Here is a 26,197-nt window from a genome sequence, read left to right as displayed (position 1 = left end):
AGCCTGGTGTCCTTTCCACAGCAGATCGGGGCTCCAAGTCTGAAAAGCATGGAAAATGCACATCCTATGAATGGACATTCAGGTATGGAGGTTCAGTTACCCCCAAAGGAAATGATTTATAAACATGTATCATGAGCTTCTTTGCATGACCTTAATCAAATTTCCTACCCACAACACTGAATGCTGCCATACAATTTTTTCTCATTTGGATGCAAATTATGTTTTGTAAATTCAGATATAATTGACACATAATATTGTATTAGAGAATTACATTTTTCTCGAGTGGATGAAGAAGGGGTTGGATTACAGTGGTCTCTAAGGTTTCTTCCTGCTCTAGAATGAAATGGTACAATTTGTGTTGCATATTATTGTTAGTTTGAAAAGAAATGAGGATTTTTGAAAGAAAGATGTAGAAGACAGGAAATTTATCAGAAATGGTTTTAAAGAGGAAAATGACCCAATGATTTTGGCATTTTATGGAGTTCCATTTTTCATTGAACAAAGTGTTATGGGCAAACATGGACCCTACCCTATTGGACCTTATAGTTGAATAGGGGAGGTAGTCTTGAATCTGGTAATCACATAGACTTTACAGGGAATGATGAGATGACCTAACGGAGACCTGAGAATAGCCGAGATACAAAGGATAAGGAGTCAAACAAGCTTAAGGAGTAGAAGAGTGACAGGGAAAAGTAGCGGAGAGCATTCCAACTGCAAGAATAACATATTCAAAGGTCCTGTGGTAGATGGAGTATGATATGTTTGAGGAGCTATAATAAGACTCTCTCTGAAGCAGACAGAGGTCAGAGGTGAAAATGGTCTGAAGGGCGTACACGGGAAGGATCGGGCATGCATTAGAGACCATATAAACGATTTCAATCTTTAATTTAAAAGCAACGAGAAACCTTTGAAGTGTGTCTTCAACAGCAGTAGGACATTATCAGGTTTGAGTTTTAAAAAGATAATTTTAATTGCTGTGTTTGGACTTAGATGCTTGAGGCTGGGTTGAGAACAAGAGTGAGTACATAGTAGAGTCTAATTAAAAAACGACTTAATTAGGTTAAAGGTGTTGGTGTTTGGGCTAAGGAAATGGCAGCGTCAGAGAAGGGAAGAGCTAGACATACACGAGCACGATTTGGGACATAAAATTCACAATTTATACTGACTGGGTGGGTGGATGCCACCTTTTTTCCTGGTGGGATGACGGAAGCACCACTGGCACAGGACCAGGTTTGGGAGAAGAACAGGAGTTCAGTTCTGGGCTTGTTGGTTTTGAGGTATCTTTGAAAGGTCTGTGTGGGTACAAAGGTCTGGAGTTGGGAATGTCGGCCTGATCTAGAGACATAAATTTGGGAATCCTGGGGGGCGTGGATGGCAGTTAAAGCCTTTCCCTGAGTGACTATGGAATGAGAAAAGAGGTATTTGGAGGAACTGAATCTCAAGATATTCCAGCCTTCAAAGTCCAGGGAGATGAGGAGCCAACACAAAGGTAGCTGAGAAAGAGGTAAGAGCTGAGAAAGAGGTAAAGAGCTGAGAAAGAGCTGAGAACAGAGGGACGGGACAGGAGGGAAAGCAGGAGAGCGTGATGCCCTTCTGGACGAGGGAAATGGTCAGTAGCATCTAATGCCATGCTATTAACATCAACCAAAATGGGGACCTACAAGGTGCCCATCATGTGTGGACGCAAGGGAGAATGCTGTGGCCCCGTGGGAGCTATTTCGGAGTGTAGTGAGGACAGAAGCGGGGGGAGTTGGAGGATGCTGGAGAAGGAGGTGTGAGAAGCAGTTTCTGTGGGGAGGGGGTGTTGTGAAGGAATGGCTGACGTCAGTTCGGTCTACTGTAACAAAAACCGTAGACTGGGTGACTTAATAGACTCTCATGTCTCACAGCTGGGAGGCAGGGAAGCCCAAGACCAAGGCACCAGCAGTTCTGCTGTCTGGTGAGAGTCCGCTCCTTGGTGTGCAGACGGTCTCCTGTTGCCTCACCAAGAAAGAAGGGGGAAGCAAACTCTGTCTCTTCTTGCAAGGGCAGTAGTCCCATCATGGGGGCTCCACCCTCATGAAATAATGACTTCCCAAAGTTTCCAGCTCCCAGTGCCATCACACTGGGCATTATCGTGTCAATATGTGAATTTTGAGGGAACACAAATGTTCGGTCTCCAGCGGTCATCTTATTGGCTCAATGATTTGGGAAACCGAATACTTGCTTTAGGAAAGAAATACTAGCCTTTTTAGAAAGGTGGGATGGGGCTTGGTCAGTAAATTATAACTCCTTTTCAAGGTGGCTAAACTGCATGCCATGTGCTAATGTGGGCTTTAGATTACATATCCAGTTTTTTCCGGTTTTTCTTTTTTTTTTTTTAATATATTTTTTAAGTAATCTCTACACCCAACTTGGGGCTTGAACTTACAAGCCTGAGGTCAAGAGTCAGCATGCTCTACTAATGCAGCCAGCCAGGCACACCACCGGTCTATTTTTTTTTTAAATTTTTTTTTCAACGTTTATTTATTTTTGGGACAGAGAGAGACAGAGCATGAACAGGCGAGGGGCAGAGAGAGAGGGAGACACAGAATCGGAAACAGGCTCCAGGCTCTGAGCCATCAGCCCAGAGCCCGACGCGGGGCTCGAACTCACGGACCGCGAGATCGTGACCTGAGCTGAAGTCGGACGCTTAACCGACTGCGCCACCCAGGCGCCCCAAGTCTATTTTTTTTTTAAGAGAGAAAGAGAGTGTGTGCATGAGTAAGGGAGGGGCAGAGAGAGAGAGAGAGAGGGAGAATCCCAAACAGGCCCCACACCCAGCAAGGAGCCCAACACGGGGCCCGATCCTGCCACCCTGGGATCATGACCTAAGCTAAAATCAAAAGTCAGAGGCTCAACCAACTGAGCCACTCGGCATCCCCCCCACCTTTTTTTTTTTTCTTAATTACCAAGAGACAATGCACCTTATTCAGTCCTGAAGCAGAACCTTCTCTTAGAAGTTATATCTGTAACAGCACACGACAGCCACATCTGTCTGTCTAATAACTTTGCTGTGATACGTCACAGAAGCCTGTGATACAGGATTTCAAATGAACTACTTTCCTTCCGTGTAGGTTTATTTTTCTTCCCTTCCTTCCTCCCAGGCTGATGAGCCCTGAAAACACACTCCTGCAACCCAGGGAAGAGGAAGGGGTCAAGTATGAGCGCACCTTCATGGCGTCTGAATTCCTGGACTGGCTGGTGCAGGAAGGCGAGGCCACCACAAGGAAGGAGGCCGAGCAGCTGTGTCACCGGCTCATGGAGCACGGCATCATACAGCATGGTGAGCACATGGGTCAGCTCTTGCCGAGGTAACAGACAACCCGGAGACCTTGTGACTTTTACAACAACAAGCATTTATTTCTCACTCGTGGGTCTGTAAGTCAGCTGTGCCTCTGCATGGGGTTGGGGTCGGCTCGGCTTGTCTCCAAACTGGGCTCAAGTTCAGCTGGGTTGGCCTTGCGTTCTCATTCTGGGACCCCGGCTGAAGGAACATCTACTCTTTGGGATATATTGTTTTCATAGAGGAGGGCAGAAGCTAAAGAGAGGAGGCAGATTCTTACAGTGTCTCCAAAAACTTCTGTTCGGATGTGATTTGACATCCCCAACTCCCACATCCAGTCGGCTACAGCAAGCCATCTGGTCCAGTCCAGATGGGAAGTTGATGCTTCTCACAAAGTTGGTTGCGAGGGGAGAATGAATATTTGCTGAACCACAGTACAAGCTGTGACAATGAAGAGGTGATCCAAAAGGCCTCGTAAAAGTTTCACTTTCTGTTTAGGGCTGAATCATAATGATGCCATATAACCTGTTGGTTAAGAACTGTATTAGGTATCTATTGCTCCATAAGAAATTACTCCAGAAATTAAAGGTATAAAACAATAATAAGTGTTTGTTACCTCGTAGAGTTCCTTTGGGTCAGGAAGTCGGGAGAGGCTTAGCTGGGTGGTTCTGGGTTGGGAGTCTCTTGTGAGGTTCTGGTCAAGATGTTGGTCAAGGGTTACGGTCGTCTGAAGGTTTGACAGGCTACAGGTTGGCTTCCACGGTGGCTCACATGTGTGCCTAGCAAGTTGGTGCGGGAAGTTGGCAGAAAGTTCCAGTCCAATGTGTATGGACTTCTTCATGAGGCTGCTTGAAAATTCTCATGACATGGCAGCCCGGGTTCTTGCAGAAGGAGTGACCTAAGAGAGTGTAAGACAGAAACCACAGTGCCTTCCAAGTGAGCCTTGGAAGTCACACACTGTCATTTCTTCAGTGCTCTGCTGGTTACCAGGTTAGCCCTATTCGGTGTGAGAGAAGACTGTCTAAGGGTGTGAATCTCAGGAGGCCAGGATCACTAGAGCCATCCTGGAGGCTGTCTCTCACAAAAACATAGGCTCTGGAATCCCAGCTGCACTAGTTACAGCTACTTGCCTTCTCTCATCTGTAAGATGGGGATATCTACACAGGCGATTGTAGGAGTAAATGGGGTAGATGTAAAGCACTCAGTTCAGTGTCCTGTTCTTAATAAGCACTCATTTAATGTATTAGCATAAAGTATAAGCTTTAAACAGTGAGGACAGGGCTAGGAACCAGACAGGCACATCAGCCTCCAACTTGCTATGAAAGGCAATACTTGAGTTATTCCTGCTGTGAACTCCCCTAGCCCTGCTTCTGCATAGGCCTAGGATTTCTATCCCAAGGTTAGGAATATAATAATGGAATTATAGAGATGAAAGGCACTTTCAAACTTAATTGGAGCAGGGTTTTACAACTGCAGATTGCAACCCTTTAGTGGGATGTGAGATAAACTTAGCCATTCCCAGCATTACTTCTACTTAAAGTATGGTCTGGGGACCCACAGTGTCACCCGGGAGCATGGTAGAAACACGGAATCTCTGATTCTACCAAGTGCTGCTGAATCTACATTTTCACATGATCCCCAGGTGGTTTGAATGCACATTAATGTTTGAGATGCAGTGGACTGGATTTAACTAGAACAGAAAATATCAGAGCCTGTTTTATCTAGTGAGGTTATGCATTGCTTTGTAAAACTTTGATTTCAGCTAGATAGTTGTATAAACATATGGACATATTCATGTGTGTATTGATTTGCCACGTAAAAATTGTCACTGCGCACTGGCGTCAAGTATTTTGAAAGCCACTGACCTAGAGGCATTCCTTAGAGAGGCCCTCAAGCCACTGTTTTCCAGGATGGTTTCTCCTTGCAATGCTGCCACGATTGAACTCATAGCTGTTTGTTGATGGCCTCATATGTCTGTTGATGTGCTAAGCTCACTGACAGTAAGAAGCTGAATAGAGGGAAGAGTGCCAGTGTGGCCTCTGGCTTTAGACAACTCAGTCTTGTTTGAACTAAAAGATGGATCTAAAAGCAATTAGCAAACAATAGAAGGTGTACTTTTTATTTGTCTATTTTATACTCTGTGCTGGGCACTATTCTAATGATGTCACAAATATTAACTTATTTAAACAGGCAGATATTCTTTTTGTTATTTAAAAAAAATCTTTTTTAACATTTTAATTTATTTTTTATTTTTAAAAAAAAAATTTTTTTTTTAACATTTATTTTATTTTTGAGACAGAGACAGAGCATGAACAGGGGAGGGGCAGAGAGAGAGGGAGACACAGAATCGGAAGCAGGCTCCAGGCTCTGAGCCGTCAGCCCAGAGCCCGACGTGGGCTCGAACTCACGGACCGTGAGATCGTGACCTGAGCTGAAGTCGGACGCTTAACCGACTGAGCCACCCAGGCGCCCCATTTTAATTTATTTTTGAGAGACAGAGAGACAGAGCGTGAGCTGGGGAGGGACAGAGAGAGCGGGAGACACAGAATCCGAACCAGGCTCCAGGCTCTGAGCTGTCGGCACAGAGTCCCACATGGGGCTGGAACCCACCAACTGTGAGATCATGACTTGAGGTGAAGTCGGACGCCTAACCGACTGAGCCACCCAGGTGCCCCAGATATTCTTTTTGTTATTGTTGCTAAGTGTATTTTATTGTGGAAAGAACACCTAACATGAAATCAATCTTGTTAACAAACTTCTAAGTGCACAATATAATATTGTTGACCATATGGCAGGTGTTCTTATTTTCTCCATTTTACAGGAAAGGAAACCAAACCACCAATAGATTAAATAGTTTGTCTGAGGCCACTCAGATAGTAAGGTCCAAATGGGTATTTGCCAATAAGTGTGAACTCAGAGTTTTAGTTGGAGTGTGGGGCTTTCCACAGTGAAAAACAGTGCATTTGGGTTAGAGTTAGTTCTGTTGTCTTTGCTACAGACAGAAAACTTGGTGATACCAAGTTCCATACACAAATAGCCTCTTACACTACAGTTCACTGGCTGATACTATAACATCTTCAGAGAGAGGACAGAGGATGCCACACATTGTTTCCAAATGATTCCAAAGAGTGAGCATTACACTTCAACTACGGTGTAATTTTGTGATGCTATAAACACAAACACCCTGAAGTTGCAATGTGAAGGATAAAATAAGGCATCACTGTTGGCAAATCTTAACCCCCAAAGTTTGCTTTCCGTGGTTTCAGGAGGATTGCATATTCTCTGTCTGTAGACATCAGAGTTTCCAAGGAAGCTCTAGTTTTCCTAATACAGCAATTCATTGCTAGATTACAGGTCCTAACTTTGAGTTATGAAAATATGGCTACCACGTATGTGTATGTTAGAGCTAATCACAAATGCCAGTTGGTGTCTTAAGCAAAGCTCTGAATTCTCTAGCTAATAATTAACTTCACAGGTTAAACATTAAAGAAGGTCAGACGTTAGGCTTTGAGCAGAAGGTTTCTAGATAAAGGTGGTTCCCTAGACTGAAACCAGTAGGCATAAAAATCAGGCCCACTTACGAAATTCTAACCATTTATGAAGGGTGAATGATGCTGTGTAATCCAGAAGGAACTTGTTAGATGCGTCATTAGCTTACAAGCATATGTATGTGTGTATATGTGTCTGTGTTTATATACACACATGCAGGCATATATTTCCATATTTATACAAATGTATGTAAGTTGACCACATAGCTACATATTTATCCAGCTTTTCCATTTATTAAGGTTTACCGTATATCAGGCACTGGGCTAAATACTTTATAGATTTTAATATGTTGTATACTTAATATGTATGTGTTTCACACACAGGACACACATATATATATATAATCTTATTAAAATCTAGCAGCAATTCTGTGACATTGTTGTTATTAATATTATAGTTTTCCAGGAAAAAAAAGCGTAAGTTCAAAGCCTTTAAGGTATTTTCCCAAGGCTGCATAGCTAACGAGTAGCTACTAGGTGTTGTGCCTTATTCAGATGTTTTCCTTGGCCCCGGAGGTAGTAACTGGGTGTGGCCACCTACAGTGGGATGAACACTGTCTTGGGAGGGAGACAGACAGGAATTAGATCCCAGTTCCTCCATCTACTGAGTAGCCATGTTGACATCTCAATTCTTCCATTCTTTAGGTTTTTAGATTTGTGAAATTAGAATTCTATACCATTGAAAGCTATGTTTTCATTTTGGGTGGGGGGGAGATCATATGACCACCCACATGTTCCAAAAGGACTCAACGTATAGTTGGATTCATGGCTAAAACTTATCAGAATGAAAGGACACAGAGAAGGATCATCCAGGGAAAAAAGACACATCAGATGTTATCGGGAGAAATCCAGACACAGCTTTCCTGTCCTCCCTCCCAGGGCCACACAGACCTGGCTCCTTCCTCCAGCAGGGACATATACTAACACATGTGCAGTGTCTCTGCCCAGGGGAGCCCATTTGAGACACAGAGTACGAGGTTTTTGTTGGGGGTTGCTCACGGAGGTACACTCTGCCTGCTTGGCCAGCCACAACTCTCAGCATTGCAGACTCCCAGTAGGAAAACACGTATTCTCCATAAATCATAGTGTTTGTACAAACAATGTAGGCAGGCTGGCAGAGCAGAATTCAGGTCCCCAGGTGGGTGAAGTTGCCTTATCGTGAAGTTACCTAGGGAACCTTCCAAAAGGCAAGTTCCCAGATGCTAGTCACAGGCCAGGCCCCCAGGCGAGCCCTTCTGTATCAGGGCTGCTATGGTAACCCTCCACCCCGCACAGAGCCGCCGTGGAGGTTACATAATAGCAGTTGGCCAAAGCTTTCCACAGGACGTCTACTTCTTATGGCCCCCAAATGCCTGCTATGGTAGGCGATCTGATCCATTGTAAATAACAGTTAGCATTTATAGAGCCCCTACCACATGCCAGCCACTGTTGTAAACACTCTACTCATTTACTTACTCCTCTCGAGTTAGGTATCATAATTATTCTCCTTTTAAAGATAAGGTTAAGAAACTTGCTGAAGACAAGAGCTAGTAAATGGTAGACTCAGCATTCAAATCCAGGCAATCTGGCTCTTCATCAGCAACGACGACTGAACGCCGGTTATAAGCTCCACTAGGTGAGGGAGAAAATTCCTCGACTTGTATTGCGTCAGCTCACACGGCCTGGCACATGTCGTAACCATAAAAATTGCTGGTTCATAAAATACACGATTCCCATGCCCCAAACAATGACCAGGTGCCTGGAGATGTTTGTATGACCTTCGCAAAATGCCGCGAACACGTTTCTCTACTCGCATAAAGTATCTCCCTCAACTGCCTTAGCTGCTCTCCAGCTCTCTTTTCCTTACGTGGAGGGGGATAGAAAGCAGATAATCACACGGGTAAATTGTTCACAGCTGCAGCAGTTGACCCTGGATAATCAGGCTACTGCTGTTCTGTCCAGGCGTATAATTTCCTCTTTTAAAGATTTAGTCAGAGCTCTTCAACAATTTCAACACTTCATCAAGCCCTCTTTCTTTTTCTTTTGTTTTAAGAATATATTTATATAACATTTTGCAATTCCCAAAGTGGTTTTATGTATATTAGCCTTTTAATCCTCCCAGCTGCTCGGGGGGTAGTTGTGATTATCCCATTCTGCAGCGGAAGACAGTAGCTGAGACGTTCGGTCTGACAGCCATGGAGAGAGAGCTTGGAACCTGCCACCCGGGAAGCTAGATGCCAGAGCCAGACAGGAATTAGCCCCATCTTACCAGTAATTACGATCACTGACAAGAGTTCAGCCTGAGCCTGGAATAGCCTGCCTAAGAAAGGATGAGAGAGAGAGAGAGAGAGGATGGGAGGAAGGGAAGAAAAATGGCCCTGATGATTGAGGCTGAAGGCAAGATTGCGACTGGCCCAAGACTGAGTGATACTGCGGAAAAGAAAAGTATTCTGACAGTTAGAACACTAAGGAGGACTTGCCCCAAGACTGTTTGCAATAGGAGTATTGCAGTGGTGAAGGGAGATGGGGCCAAACTCTGAATACTGCGAGGACAGAACGAAGGGGTCAGGAGATGGAAATTTATTAATAGGAAGACATCAAGCATAGAGGGATTCTTTTCTTCTTTTTTCTCTTTTCATTTCTTTTCTTTTCTTTTGAGAGAGAGAGGGAAAGAGATGGGGAGAGGCAGAGGAGGAGAGAGAATCTTAAGCAGGCTCCATGCCCAGTGCGGAGGCTGACACGGGGCTCGATCTCCTAACAGTGAGATGATGACCTGAGCTGAAATCAGGAGTCAGACGCTTAATCGACTGAGCCACCCAGGCAGGCGCCCCTAAGGGGATTCTTGCTAAACCAGTTTAAGAGAATTCTTAAGGAAGGTAGGCCAAGGACTTACAAGCAAAGATGGAAGAGGAGAAATTTGGTCAAATATCAAGAGTGATTGAATATCAAGGGTGGGAGGGGGTGGTTCTCACCAGACTGACTTAGGGGGATTCTTTAAGACTGGGCTGGGCAAGCCAAAGACAGGATGGGGGCCAAGATCAAGGCCTAATAGAAAAGAGGGTTCAGGAGAATCTGACTATAGAGTCAGAAAAGGAGAGAGTCTCTGTCAATAGCAACCTACCGTTGCTGGCCTACCCTCCCTTCCTGTCCATCAAGACTCTCCTACTCACGTTCTCTTACTTTTGGCCTTTGGTAACTTCTTGCTACCAACAAGAAGATTTTTATATTACAGATGGCATCCAGTCAGTATCTTCATTTTTCTTTACCCTTAACTAGAATGTTCAGTGCTTTGAGTACAGAGAATTGGTTTTCTCTCTCTGTGTCCCCAGTGGCTTGGCATTGGTATATTGACTATTCAGAAAAAAAAGAAAGAAAGAAAGAAAGAAAGAAAGAAAGAAAGAAAGAAAGAAAGAAAGAAAGAAAGAAAGAAAGAAAAGTGTTAAATGAATGGATGGATGGCGGTAGTGACCACTTATTGAAACCTTACCATTTGCTGGGCACAGTGCTGAGTATTTATACCAGCTAGCGTTCTTTCAGTATAAGCAGCCCCAATCATTATTTGCTTTAAACATAGGCAGAGCTAGCTGACAGTTAAAGGAAACATTGAAAAACCAGATGCCTGGAGAAGTACTAGAGCAGCTCTTGGGAATCCACTTGCCAGGAACTAGTGACGAAAGGGCCATCTCTTCCAGCCACCTAGAGCCAGGAAATTAGCTCCGTGCTAAACCCTAGGGAGTGACTCTGATTGGCTGAACCCGGGTCACCTGCCCACGTCTTGACCCTAGATGGGCAGAACCCTTTGACTGACAGACTCACCAGGTAGGGGAGGGATGCTTTAGGTAGGCACAAGTGATAGACTGTTCTTTACTGGTGTTAGTTCATTTCATCCTCTACCCTCAGATCAGTGCACTTGGTATTGTTATTCCTGTTGTTTTAGATGACAGTATACAGTATTTGGCACTAGTATAATCATTCTTAGCTCTTTTATGTTAAACTTTGAATAGGAACAAAAGTACTGCTTGGAGAGACTATTTTCTCAGTCCACTTTCAATAATTATTTCAAGCACAATCTTTATCAACAGCCATCGTCTAATAAAATTGTTTTACCTTCTCAATTTAGAATCTCTGGGAATTATCCCACTGTGCCTTCTGATATGCTTTGGCTCCGTTTCACTTTTTATTGTAGCTGAATCCAAAGCAAGAAGAAACGTGTACACAGCCATAATGTTGTTGCAGTGTAAACATAAGCGAGCAAGGTTGCTTGGGAAAGTCAAGGGCTGATGCATTGGCACACATTGAAGTGTTGATTTTGGTTAAAGGAAAACAGGTCTTGTAGCTACACATAAGAGATACCTTAGCTCATGTAATCTTCCAAAAGAGTGCAATGCATAAGGAACAGAGGCCTTTTGTCGACAGTGTCGGAAATGTAAATATTTCAGTCTTTAGTTGACATTAGTATAACTTGTCAGGTCTACAGACACTGATCTAGCTACAGACAGCATTTGGCTCTGAAACGTGCACTCCTACCAACTCCTGCCTTGCTCCTGACGGCTTGTTGTCCAGTGTCCCAGCTGTACATAGTCCTCAGTTTATCCAAATGCAGCATTTCTTTAACAACACGAGGAAGTCTTAAAACAGAGGCACACAATCTCTGTGCAGTTGAAGTATATGGAAACTATGCAGTCTTGTATTAAGTACTACTCAGTTAGGTGTTGTGTGGCAGTTTAAGGACTCAGCTGGTTTTCAGTGGTCATTTTTAGTGGGACGTGTAGACGAGCGTCTCAGGTATAGTAGAAACACGTATCAGGGTGGAATGGACAATTCAGATTTTGGATCAGGATATGACTCTTCTCTCTCCCACTGGTCAGGAAACTGTGGTGTTAAGTCCTGGCTACTGATGGACACAAGTTTGACCACAGCCCTCCAGGCAGGGTGGAGGCAGGTGGGACAGAAAGTTAAGAGGCTCTCCTTTAAGGAGTGAAATCTCTCCATTCTCTTTTACATCACAGACCATTCTTGTAGCTCTAGAAAGTCCCCAACTTGCCGCCTCTCGTTCTAGATTCTCAGCCACTCACGTGAACTCACTTCTCTTAGCTGAGGGTCCCCTCTCAGACAGTCTGTCTGGATTGTCTTTTGTGTTCGGACCTATAGCTCCTCCTCCTCGCTCCCTCCTCCCCTCTTCCACCAGGATTGGCCAAACAAGCTGAAGCATATTAGTACCCTGGAGTGATTGCTAGGTGTAAAACTGACCATATGGTCAACTCTGATCGGTGTGACTATGCAACAGGATTAAGTTAAAAATTAAAGAAGGAGTTACACACACACACACACACACACACACACACACCACATACATATCCAGATTACAGTTGGGAAAATATGTGTTAATTAATATTCATAACCAATTTTAATCTAATTTGGAGAATAATGTTTTTATAGAGTTATTTAAAAAGTTATTTTATTTTATTTAATGTTTATTTTTGAGAGAGAGTGCGAGTGGGGGAGGGACAAAGAGAGAGGGGGGAGATGCAGAATCTGAAGCAGGCTCCAGGCTCTGAGCTGTCAGCATAGACCCCGATGCAGGGCTCAAACCCATGAACCGTGAGATCACTACCTGAGCCGAAGTCAGATGCTTAACTGACTGAGCCACCCAGGTGCCCCTATATAAGTTATTTTAAAACTGACATAAAATTCTAAAGTCTCTAACATTTTATCTAGCTTTTTTCTCTAAAAAGCTCTCCTTCACTTTCTTCTCTGTCCCAGTGATGACATTGGACCCAGTAAGGAGGCCCCCCCCAACCCCTCACCACTTCTTCTATCCATTTTATTATAGCCACTCCTTTGGCTCCTGCCCAGGTTTCAGTGTGGTTGGAAATTACCAAAGCCACCATGTCCAGGGAGAAGGGGAAGGTGCTGGTTTTTAACCACTGGCCTATTCCCGTCTCTCTGAGGTCCTCTTTTTTTTTTTTTAATATAATTTATTGTCAAATTGGCTTCCATACAACACCCAGTGCTCATTCCAACAAGTGCCCTCCTCAATGCCCGTTGCCCACTTTCCCCTTTCCCCCACCCCCCATCCACCCTCAGTTTGTTCTCTGTATTTAACAGTCTCTTATGGTTTGCCTCCCACCCTCTCTGTTTGTAACCTTTTTTTCCCCCTTCCCTTCCCCCATGGTCTTCTGTTAAGTTTCTCAAGATCCATATATGAGTGAAAACATATGCTATCTGTTTTTGTCTGACTGACTTATTTCACTTAGCATAATACCCTCCAGTTCCATCCACGTTGCTACATATGGCAGGACTTCTGAAGTCCTCTTTGACAGTTGCTGAGAGCATAATCTCGAGCAGGGATTCCTATCAAGTCGGAACATAATGTGCTTCCTCATCAAAATGAAGGAAATAGGATGGGGGACATAGCGTGAAGGGGAAAAAGACTGCGGTAAGAACAACCCTCGATTCTTTGGCTATCAGAAGCTCGGGATAAGAGTTACCTTCTATGACAGATAGCTCTCAAAGTGTTACACTTAAAGGGATGAACTTGTTCGGTGCTTAGCTGGTCTGTTCCTATGGAAAACCAGCCCCTACTCTAGACCCATCGTGCTTCCAATGGAAACATGATGTGAGCCACAAATGCAAACCATAGATATACTTTTAACTTTTCTCATGGCCACAGTAAAAACAGTAGAGGCGGGTGAAATTCATCTCAGTAATATATTAACTCACTGTCTCCAAAATACCACTTCAAAATGTAATCAACATGAAAAATACCAATCAGCTATTTTATGTTCTTATTTTTCATACTCAATATTTTAAGATCCAGTGCAGATTTTACACTTACAGCTCATCTCAATTCAGACTCGCCACCCCTCAAGGCTTGGCAGCCACATGTGACCTGTGGCTGCTATTCTGGAGAGCCTCCCTCTAGACCTTTTTGAAACCAGTGCAGGGCAGGGTGATATCCTGGTGAGTGTGTATGTCATTTTTCAGTCCCTCATCTCAGAGATCTTTGTCTGTGGCTAAATTCCTGAATGTTTGTGTTAAAGAAGCACCTTGTTACCTATACTTTGCAGTGTTGGTTTGGACACCCCCATAAAGCTGGGTGCCAGCGACACAAATTTCTGGAATGGTGACGACAATTCTCCCTTCCCCAGCACACTGATTTCACAATCATATTTTCTTTCACCTCTGTTTTTTTAATATTCCCTTTGATTTTTAAATATTTCCACAAGTCAGAAATTGTTGACTGCCATCACTTAGACTGGTTCTCTCATTACTCAGAAAGGGCTTATCCAGTATATAACCCAAAGTTCTGGAGCACTTTCTTAAATTTCTGCTCTTCATTGTGGGATCCTTTGGATTTTCGCTGACAGCAGAACAATATTATTAATGGTGCATTGGCGTTATTGTGACCTTTCAGACATCTATGTGTCCCTGTATGTTTATTAACTTCACTTGTGTTGGTTAAAAGATGAAGTTATTGTAATTTCTTTTCCACAAATGTAAAAATTGAGGCCGAGGGACTGTCCATAACCAGTTCAATCACAGGGGAGTCAGAGATGAGTTGCTGGAAGGCATATCTTTTGTCTGTGTGACTTTATGTCTTATCCCTCTTGGCCTCTGAATCAAGCATAGTTTGTTACAAGGTGTGGGCTGCAAATAAACAGAAAGCATTTGTTTTTTGAGCTTTTAATTTCATGTCTCTAAGCCTGGGTTTGGAACAGCATCAGGATTCTGTTTTGCCGCAAATAATGGCAAATGTAGTAATGACGGGCTTGAATAGAGCAGTTCCTGGAACAGCTCAGGCAGCAAGCTGTTCCAGGTGGAGAATCCTGGGCTGGTAAGAGGTGGATATAGCCCCATCCATCTCTGTGTGGCCCTTCCTAATGGATGCCAGGCCTCAAGTCTGCACTGTGGGCAGGAAGAAGATAGAATGGCCGAGAGCTGTCACCTAGCAAGACTTTGCTTTTCTTTAGGAGAGGTTGCCTTTCCCAGGGAATTATACCTATATCACATGGGCCAGAACTATGTCACATGGTCACCCCTTGGTGGAAGGCAATCAGTGAACTAATGCTTTTACCCAGGCACACTGCTACCCTGAGCAAATAATAAAGGCGGAAGAAAGAGAGAATGTGTTTTGGACAGCAGCCAGCATTGTCATCCACAAGGACAAATGTCTTTATCATTAAGTGACTGTGGGATCTTCCCTGTGAAACATGGGCTTCCAAGGAATAGTTTTCTTCTTTTGTCCACACACGGAGTTCCTTATCGCTCTAAATGATACTTGAAATAGAAGGGAACCAAGGTTAATGTCTTAGTTTGGACCACTGCACCATGATTATCTTTTTTTTTTTTTTAATTTTTTTTTTTTCCAACGTTTTTATTTATTTTTGGGACAGAGAGAGACAGAGCATGAACGGGGGAGGGGCAGAGAGAGAGGGAGACACAGAATCAGAAACAGGCTCCAGGCTCCGAGCCATCCGCCCAGAGCCTGACGCGGGGCTCGAACTCACGGACCGCGAGATCGTGACCTGGCTGAAGTCGGACGCTTAACCGACTGCGCCACCCAGGCGCCCCGCACCATGATTATCTTAACATTAGGGGGCTTCTGGGGTGAATGGGAATTGTCTGTGTTATGTTTTGCTGCCTTTCTATGAATCTAAAATGATTTCAAAATATCAAGTTTATCTTTTAAAAAGTAGGCAAGGATTTTCCAATATCTATATCCCTTTTTGGTATAAGAAAAGGTGAATACAGATATAAATGATATAGAAAATATAGGAAGACAGTTTGTTTTTTTTTTTTTTATTTTTTTTTCAACGTTTATTTATTTTTGGGACAGAGAGAGACAGAGCATGAACGGGGGAGGGGCAGAGAGAGAGGGAGACACAGAATCGGAAACAGGCTCCAGGCTCTGAGCCATCAGCCCAGAGCCCGACGCGGGGCTCGAACTCCCGGACCGCGAGATCGTGACCTGGCTGAAGTCGGACGCTTAACCGACTGCGCCACCCAGGCGCCCCAAGACAGTTTTTAAAAAAAAAAAAAAAAAAACAACCTAAATCTCACCACTGATTTCTTTCTTTTTTGAATATCTTCTTTTTCCTATTTTGAATGTACCATACTCTTCAGTCTGGTAGGAGCAGACTGATAAATTGCTCTACAGTAAAGTTACAGCACGTTCTGTGGTAACCTTTCTGGGAAGAGTTAGAAATTGCCATCTGGGTGGCATAACGACAGACACTCAGATCAATAGAACAGAATAGGGAACCCAGAAATGGACCCACAAACGTACGGCCAACTGATTTTTGACAAAGCAGGAAAGAATATCCAATGGAATAAAGACAGTCTTTTCAGCAAGTGGGGCTGGGAAAACTGGACAGCGACATGCAGAAGAATGAACCTGGACCACACAAAAACAAACTCAAAATGGATGAAAGACCTAAATGTAAGATAGGAAGCCATGAAAATCCTCAAGGAGAAAGCAGGCAAAAACCTCTTTGATCTTGGCCGCAGCAACTTCTTACTCAACACATCTCCACAGGCAAAGGAAACAAAAGCAAAAATGAACTACTGGGACCTCATCAAAATAAAAAGCTTCTGCACAGTGAAGGAAACAAGCAGCAAAACTAAAAGGCAACCGACAGAATGGGAGAAGATATTTGCAAACAACATATCAGATAAAGGGTTAGTATCCAAAATCTATAAAGAACTTATCAAACTCAACACCCAAAAAAAAAAACAAATAATCCAGTGAAGAAATGGGCAAAAGACATGAATAGACACTTCTCCAAAGAAGACATCCAGATGGGCAACCGACACATGAAAAAATGCTCAACATCTCTCATCATCAGGGAAATACAAATCAAAACCACAATGAGATACCACCTCACACCTGTCAGAATGGCTAACATTAACAACTCAGGAAACAACAGGTGTTGGCGAGGATGCGGAGAAAGAGGATCTCTTGCATTGTCGGTGGTAATGCAAGCTGGTGCAGCCACTCTGGAAACCAGTATGGAGATTTCTCAAAAAATTAAAATAGAACTACCTACGACCCAGCAATTGCACTAGTAGGTATTTATCCAAGGGATACAAGTATGCTGTTTCGAAGGGACACATGCACCTCGATGTTTATGGCAGCACTACCAACAATAGCCAAAGTACGGAAAGAGCCCAAATGTCCATCGATGGATGAATGGATAAAGAAGATGTGGTATATATATACAATGGAGTATTATGTGGAAATCAAAAAGAATGAAATCTTGCCATTTGCAACTACGTGGATGGAACTAGAGGATATTATGCTAAGCGAAATTAGTCAGAGAAAGACAAATATCATATGGCTTCACTCATATGAGGACTTTAAGACACAGAACAAATGAACATAAGGAAGGGAAGCAAAAATAATATGAAAACAGGGAGGGGGACAAAACATAAGAGACTCTTAAATATGGAGAACAGAGGGTTACTAGAGGGGTTGTAGAAGGGGGATGGGCTAAATGGTAAGGGGCATTAAGGAACCTACTCCTGAAATCATTGTTGCACTAAATGCTAATTTGGATGTAAATTAAGAAAATTAAACTAAAAAAAAGAAAGAAACTCAGCACCATGGCCACCAAAAAAAAAAAAATGCCATCTGGGAATCGGGCTTTGGTGGGTTTTCACCTGCCATGGTTCCTGGGTACCTCTAGCATCACACTGGATATCCTTCTCCATGTTGTTGGCCCAGCTGAATTGATCTGGTGTAGGTTGGATGCCTCCTTTTCTTCCAGAACACCTAAAGTTGCTTCCAGATTCTTCCCCTACATGGGTGATGTCTGCAAAGTCTTATACCTTGGAAAGGTATCTTTTGGGTACTGATACCTTGGGCCCTCAAGGAGACCCACACATGGCCAACATTAATGGAGTGCCTGTAAGGACCAGAAACTATAATGGGCTTTTTTACCTATGTTATGCAATTAGTTCTTCAACTCATATTACAGATGAATATAATTGAAGCTCAGGGCAGTTAAGTAACTTAGTAAAGACTAGGCATTCAGCACTGAACAAAACATGAGTATCAAAGATGAATAATCTTGAGGATTCTGCCAGTGTTTTCTCAGGCTGAGTAAAATGGAAAGTGAAAAAAATCATCTGTATAATTTGGACAAATACAATGCAGTTCATCATTTAAAAACAAAACAAAACAATACAACAGAGTGAAGCTGGTGTTCAACCCAGGGCCATCTGAGACCGTCATCGTTCTGTTCTTTCAATAAGCAATTCCAAGGTAATAAATGTTTTGGCCTGGTGAAGAGTTTTGTGGAAATCTGCCCATCCAAATTGCCTTCTGTAAACTATAGACAGGAATAAATGAGAGAAAAGCAAATTCTGTTTTGTGTGTGTGTGTGTGTGTGTGTGTGTGTGTGTGTGTGTGTGTGTGTTTGTAAGCTTATTCACTTCCTCATTTGGCATTGTTATATCTTTGGTTGGGAGACAGTCTAGCCAGGAGATTACAAGATGGGGTTCCAGAGTCAACCTGTCAGTGTTTCTGTCTTGGACCTTCCAGTTAATAACTATGGAACCTTGGGTAAGTTTACCTTGTGTAATCCTGTTTTCTCATCTGTAAAATGGGAATAATCATAATAGCTCTCCCATAGTGCTGCTATGAGAACTGAATGATATAATCATGCATGTGCTATTAAGCATAGGACCTGGCACAGAGTGTCACTCAACAAATGCTAGCCGATTCTTACTCTCATTATTGTTATCAATATTCTCAGCATCAGATGCCTTGGTGGGGTAGAGCTTAATATAAGTGTGATGGCTTCATCCATGCTGGCCTTACACAGTATGTTATACACACTCCGTGATGAATGTATACATGTGAAATAAATCAACACTGAGGTGCTTTCATTAGGCCTTTGGATTTACTCCAAGAAGCCCAAAAGATCTAGAACAGAGTTACAGAGTTTTTTCATTGACTTTTGTATGTGAGATACTCCATTTCCTGGACAAAATAAATTTGGTTTTAGACCTCTTTGTGCTCTTGGTATGATTTAGTCTCTGAAAAACATACCCTTTGTTCTGAGTTTTGTCACTAACAAAGGTTCTAGTCCTTGGAAGGCACCTGGCTATTATTTAATGATGCATAGTGAAGAATAAAACATACTTTGACCTGCCATCTGTTTATTACCTTTACATTTCTGGCTGTAAGACATGGAGGCTGCAGAAACCTACACAATCACAATACTATGTTTTGATTTTCTTCTTTTCTGCCATCTTTACTAGACTCACTTTGATCCTGGTTCCTCACCTCCTTTCAATCAATTAAATTGGTGTAATTGGGTTCTGGCTTTGTGACTGTGTTTTGTTTTAGTATTGTCAGCTAATAGGACTTTATACTCTAAAACCAATTTCCTGTTTTCATATCCTCTTATTACTGTTGTCAGTGCTCAGGAAGTAATTATTTTAGTTCTCTGACTCACTGTTGTTATTGCCTTTTGAAGAGTTTTATATTCCAGGCACCTAGCACTGTCCTTACATGGCATAGGCACTTAAATACAATTGCTCAATGTTCTTGAATCAAGGACTTTTGCTCCTTTGGGAAGCAGGGCTCTTTCAACTCCTGCATCCCCTTTAGGATGGTTTGAGATGGGTGGCTACAGCCTTCAGTATATCTCAGATTAAAAAAAAAATAGCTTTGACCTTCTGTTGTATTTCATTCTCAGTTCTGGTTTTCCACCAAACACATTAATAAAAAGCATTATATTAGTATTTTTTTTTTTTTTTAGTCTTGACAGTCTGTCTGTAAAATCTGCAATATACTAAGTGACCTGAGATGCTTGGACTCTGAAGGACTAGTCTGAAGGACTGTGTATTAGCAAGAGCAGGGAGACCAAAGCGTGCAAAGACTTCCCTGGATGCGTGAAACAGCAGAAAGCCTTGGTCTTATTGGCAGAGAGGGTGCAATATTTTCATACAGAGAACTGATTAGCCTTTTAGAAGTGCTAAGTCTGAGGACTAGATCAGCCATCTGTTTATCCTTGAGGTTTGTCAATACTGTTAGGCAAGGTCTGCAGGTGCTAAGTGGTCCTTTGGGGAGGAGGTACAGGGATGTATGAGGTAAGAAAGCAGGTGAGGAGTGGGATAGAGTGACAGCCCTGATGGCCCAGAATGATCTTTCACCCACCACTGTACCCTGGGGGAAGGGTGAGCCACACCCACCTGTGCCACTGTGGAGGACGATGATGATGAAGATGCCAGTCAGGCAGCTGGTGAGGGTTTCCTCTCTTTCAGGTGACCTTGAAGACCTTTTAGGTTTGACACCAGTTTACATGTGTAGTATGGTCCCCCCATCCTCATCCTTGCTGATCTTTCTTCTTAACCTCGACAGCCATTATCCTTATCTCCCCTCTGCTTAAGCCCTCTTTTTACACTGCTAAATTGCTTACGTGATCCCAGATCCAAGACCACCCTTTATTTTGTTGTTGTTGTTTATTTATTTATTTTGTGTGTGAGTGAGAGAGAGAGGGCACAGGAGAGGGGCAGAGAGAGAGAGAGAGAGAGAGAGGGAGAGAGAGAATATCCCAAGCAGGCTCTGCACTAACAGCTCTGCACTAACTCCACAGTGTTAATGCAGAGCCCGACACGGGGCTTGAACCCACGAACCATGAGATCATGACCTGAGCTGAAATCAAGAGTCAGATGCTTAACTAACTGAGCTACCCAGGTGCCCCGAGACCATCCTATAAAAAGATTTGATGAAGTGCATCCGGGGAGCAGTTGGTGTCTGTGCATACTCTCCCCTCACTCCCGTCCATCTCCCCTTATCACACGGCCGGATTCAGTTCACTTACTTCACGATGCCTGTTGTGTTAGGTCATTTGCCAGCAGACATTTCAAGGATAGATGAAAGTATGTGACCTTCCTCCCTTCAACTAGATAAGTAGCTTAAAATGTCTTCTATATTCAGCTGAGTTTGTAGGTTTCAAGATGATAAATGTTTATATTCATCCTTAGATTATATGTGTCAGTAGAGTAGAAGCCAATTTCCCCTCTTGTAGATAATCACTTTTTTTAAAAAAGTTTATTTTCAGAAAGAGAGAGAATGAGTGGAGGAAGCAGAGAGAGAGAGAGAGAGAGAGAGAGAGAGAGAGAATCCCCAGCAGCCCCACGCTGAGAGTGCAGAGCCTGATACGGGGCTCCAAGTCATGAATCGAGAGATCATGACTTGAGCCAAAATCAAGAATTGGACACTTACCCAACTGAGCCACCCAGGTGTCCCGATAATCACTTTTAAAAATCTCTTTGTGTTTGTTAAAGTCATCCTAACAACTTATAAGAGAAAAACATAGCCACATTATCCACAAAAAGTCAACTATGTCACTTTGTTATTTTGGTAGATTACATGCCATTTCCTTCATGCTTTCTGAAAAGTAAAGGCACACTGTGAATCAGGATCTATTTTCTCTTACCAAATATCAACAACATTGTGAGCTTAGTGCTTCTAGAACCCCCGCTTTCATAAGCAATTAGACCCTCTTGTATTTAATGGCTTTAGCTTTCTGGCTGTGGCTGCTTTTTCTCCTGTTTTATATCTATTTTGATACCAAGCCAAGTCAAGTCCTTTGGGAATGCCACCAGTATAAAAGGGAAGTCTTCATAAGTCCCAGGAATATAAATTGAATGAGTCAATAATTATCACTTTTTAATTACAACTGTAATTATAAGAGCACAACCAGAATATTGCAGGATTATTATTTTTTTTTTTACCTCAATACCCAGGATTTGTGGTCTCACTGCTTTGAAGAATAAAGAGGTGGATGCAAAATATAATGAGCAGTAGGCAAAAGTTTATTAGAGTATAAGATCAGGGTATGAAAGCTCTCTGTACTGAGGGGGGAACCTCTGAAAGTGAATGCTCATGGCAATAGGCAAGGGTCTTTGTTTTCCAAGGTTCTGGTCAGCACCCCAACCCTTCCCCCTTGTTCCTTCACAGGTCCTACCCTTATTGGCTTGATAGCTCTGGGTGCTGAGTTGTCCATTCCTGATGGGCTCGATTCCATTATATGAGGGGTGGTCTATGGCCATACCTTCCTTGTAGGTCATACTTTAATGGTCTACTAGTTATTTTTAGTTAGGTCTTTTTTTCAAATTCCTGAGAGGAACCTGAGGGGGAGAAGTGGTGTCTGTTACATTCTTAAGATGAACCTTACCCCTGAGGGGGTTTGCTGTGGTCAGACACTCCCAGCATTGTTCCAAAATAGGTGTTTTTCCCCACCCAGGGACCTCAGGTCCTATCCTTTCCCTCTCTACCTACTGAATCCTATCTTTTCCCATAATAATACTAGATCTTGAATGTTCACTTTGAATATTCTCTCTTCTTACTTATTCCTGTTTACAGCTTCATATTCTCAAGGAGCAAAGAATGAAGTTTATTGAATTGTTCGTGACACCACATTTACTCTAAATAAAAGTCCCGTATAGTGTTGAGATCTGAGAAGTGAAGGACTGGAACAGTCTCCAGATTTAGAGACACCAGTCACAGTCTGCCAATTGATTTGTCTTTCCTTCCCTTTAATTTTTCCCCCATAGTTTAGGTAATTTCTTCTGTGTTTAGCAAAAAGCAAGACTCCTATGTAGCAAATGGTTTTGTATTTAATATAGAGAATGTCATGTTAAAGTATGGAGAGAACCAATTCCTTTTTCTTTCCAGAATACGAACTATATGTCATTTAGCCATTGTGTATTTCTTGAGACTCTACGTATGTAATTTATGGCTATAAAAATGGCTTTCTTCATCTAGTTACTTCCTAAAACGTCCTGTGTCTTAACTCACTCCCTACTTCTTGTTTTTGTCTCTTCTGAGATTTAAACATCTCCCATTGGGATAGTTGCCAATCTAGATCTGGATATCTGGTTAAGATTCCGTATTTTTCATGAGTGAAAAGGTGACAGACCTGTGTGTGGGAGATGGGTGAAGTGTTCTTCGAAAGAAGGGCAGAAAAGGCAGAAGAAACAGGTTCTGTGCAGAAACTTAAATGACCAAAGACTGCAGTCAATCTTTATGAGTCTAAGAACAAGAAGATTTAAACCACTAGATTTCAGTAGATTCCAGATGACATTCCGAATCTCTCACACCAGTTATTCCATTTCTTCTTCACAGCAAAGCCGTACAAACTTAAAATGTTTAATAAACTGCCCAAATCACTCTGCCAGTCAAGTTGGTGAACTGGGATCAAAACTGACGTCATCGGATTCTAGAACAATTGCTTTTTATTGCATGCTACTCATTTCTAGAAGTTATTCGGCATAAGAAAATGTTGAGTAAAGTCCCAGCTTACTTGTTTTGTTATTATTTGAAACAGGGTATGGGCTTGAAAGGATGAACAGAACAGGTGTCGCATTGCAGTCACCACGCTAAGATAGATGGCTGGGATAGCGTGTGCCACTTAGCAGGTGCTCACATTGTCGGATACATGAATGATGCCTTGTGTGACTGGTTGATGCTATAGTATGGCTTCTACCTGTGCTCTTTAAGCTTTTGTAACTATGATTATCTGTTTTATACCTAAGGCTACACTCACAAACAAAGCAAGTGCGCGGTATTCAGTGTTCATGTCATTAAACTTTTAATAAGAGAGAGAGAAAAAGAACCCTTTTAGAAGCAGCATAATTCATTGAAAACAATGCGAGTGACACATGCAATTGTCATTTTTCTATTCTGAGAGGAGAATTGGACTCCAGCTATGCCAGCCACACAGCTGGGGGATGAACACATGGAGATACTCAGTTCACAGTGTGGCTGCTCCTCACACACTAAAATCCAAATAAGTCCTTGAAACTTGCAGTGGGGTGTTAAATATGGTGCATCATAAAATTGAATTCCCAGAAGCCAAATGGCAATATATCATCAGTACATGCTGGTAACTTTAAAAACAACAGTGGTTATGAAATAATAAATGTATAATTGTTTGAGTTCTTACAATCTGCTTGCATTATGTTAAACAGGTATGGTCTACTATCGAATCCAATTTTTCTTTTCTGTGATTTGGTCACGGTTAAGGTCATTTACACTATTGGAGAGAGAATGTGATGAATAAGGATTATTTAAATTTAACCCTTTTATCTTATCTTAGGTGCTCAGTTTATCCTCTGAGCCATAGGTAGTGGAGATCTGGGGAGGTGGAGAATGGAGAATGGGTATGACTTTAACCCTTGGTCAGTATTTAAAGCCTGAGGAGATTAAATTGATAGTCATATTTCCGCTTCAATTAAAAACACTTTTTAGGGGCACCAGGGTGGCTCAGTCCGTTAAGCATCTGACTTCAGCTCAGGAGGTGATCTCATGGTCCATGGGTTTGAGTCCCACGTCAGGCTGTATGCTAACAGCTCAGATCCTAGAACCTGCTTTGGATCCTGTGTCTCCCTCTCTCTCTGCCCCTCCCCCACTCATGTTCTATCTCTCTGTCTCTCTCAAAAATAAATAAACACTAAAAAAATACTTTCTAAGGTACTTTTAGCCATTATGGAATTTGTTTGGATTCAGAATTTTTTTCTGGATTTATTTATTAGCAGGGCTAATGTTTCATATAATTCACAGTCCAAAGAGAAAACAGTAGATGTCAATAGATGTATATAGAACTGTGTATTTTCAGGTTGTAATTTAAGATACTGTTGCCAAGGTCAACTTGAGGATTCAAAGAATCTTAATAAACTCAGAAAAGTCTGCCAGAAATAAATAACTTACCTACAAAATTTTATTATAGTATTTTCGAATGTAGTGATGTAGTAAATTTCTATAAAAATTTGACTATCCAAAAAAGAACCACTTTGTGTAGATATCATATCAAAGTGTAATTGGCTTATCTCTTGGTTCAGGATGCATTCAGCATCTCCCAAATCCAAGGATGCATTATTTATTAAGAACATGCAGAACTACCCCTGAATTAAGTATATTTGTCTTTGGGGCCAACATCATTCACTTCACCAAAGTGACTAGTTTATCACCATTTGAAGAGTGTGAAACACCCATATGAATCATTAAGTTAAACGTTGGCAGTGGACTCTCTTAATAGGGACCCACCTTTTTGAGATTCTGATATCCATGTAACCAGAAGAATTACTCATAACAAGTGTGCACAATAAATACAGCTACACCCCAAGCTTGCATTTGCTGACCCAGCACGGTCATACCACGAGCCCACAGATTGGTTTAGGGGGAAGTGGTATAGACTAGCCGCTAAACAGTTTAAAGTTAGGTTGTGTTCTGGATATGCTGCTTATCTACCTGTCACAGACTATTCACTTCCAGCCTTTTATGGAGTACCTACTCTGAGCCAAACACATGGTAGTCTAGGATTTCAAGATGCCGGAATGATTAACGGTCTGGGCCCTTAAGCAGAGTGACTTAGTTGGGAGAAAAAGATGTGCTCTCCCCACCACCAAAACAAACAAGCAAACAAACGGTATGGAGTCTCTATTATTTTTGCAACTCCCTGAGTCTTTAATTATTTCCAAATAAAAAAGTTAAAAAGTAATTGGATGTGTTGCTATGGGACTAGCACTTTGCTGCGTACTGGGGACACAGGGCTAAATGAAGCCGTGATCACTGCCCCAGAGAGCCTAGAGTTGAGTGGGAAAGGCAGGGAAGTGAATGGATAATGCAGGTGCAGTGTGGTAAGTGCTCAGATGGAGGGAGGTTCAGTAGGGGCTGGGGCAACACCAGGAAGAGTCTGACTTAGATCAGGGTTGAGATCAGGCAGAGCTCCCCTGGAGGAATTGATTAGTAAATTTCTAAAGTGCACGGTACAGAAGGAATTTGGGACCATGTGTGGATTACAAGCTCATGGCGGCATCTGTAGAATTAAACTCTTTCTTAAGACTTTTGTCCCCATTGGGTGGAATCTTCTGGCTGCAGTGCTCAGTGGCCAGGATGCCAGTCATGCTTGTCTGTTCTTTCTCCTCAGTGTCCAACAAGCACCCATTTGTGGACAGCAACCTTCTCTACCAGTTCAGAATGAACTTCCGGCGGAGGCGCAGACTGATGGAGCTGCTCAATGAGAAGTCCCCCTCTTCCCAGGAAACTCACGACAGTCCCTTCTGCCTGAGGAAGCAGAGCCACGACAATCGGAAATCCACCAGTTTTATGTCCGGTATGTCAGTTTCACCATGTAACTGATCACATGCATTTGTCTTTTGAGAAGTATTAGGGTAGTAACTCAGCATTGTGAAATTAGTTTCTCCAGCACATTTTTTTTTTAATTTTTTTTTTCAACGTTTATTTATTTTTGGGACAGAGAGAGACAGAGCATGAACGGGGGAGGGGCAGAGAGAGAGGGAGACACAGGAATCGGAAACAGGCTCCAGGCTCTGAGCCATCAGCCCA

The 26,197-nt window shown here is 42.5% G+C and overlaps 1 protein-coding gene across 2 annotated transcripts in view; it reads left to right on the top strand.

The window, feature by feature from the left end:
- DEPTOR (DEP domain containing MTOR interacting protein) overlaps nt 1-26,197 on the top strand; it is a 137,192-nt gene that overhangs the window by 66,502 nt on the left and 44,493 nt on the right. For both annotated transcript variants that reach the window (XM_030304582.2, XM_030304583.2), the window contains exons 4-5: nt 3,126-3,304; nt 25,779-25,964. In XM_030304582.2, coding sequence (XP_030160442.1) covers nt 3,126-3,304; nt 25,779-25,964 — 365 coding nt within the window. The remainder of the gene's footprint in view (nt 1-3,125; nt 3,305-25,778; nt 25,965-26,197) is intronic.

This window comes from Lynx canadensis, chromosome F2 (assembly GCF_007474595.2).
Source record: "Lynx canadensis isolate LIC74 chromosome F2, mLynCan4.pri.v2, whole genome shotgun sequence".
NCBI classification, from domain to species: domain Eukaryota; kingdom Metazoa; phylum Chordata; class Mammalia; order Carnivora; family Felidae; genus Lynx; species Lynx canadensis.
Note: the sequence above shows the minus strand (reverse complement) of the source record. Positions and strands in the feature narration are given on the sequence as shown.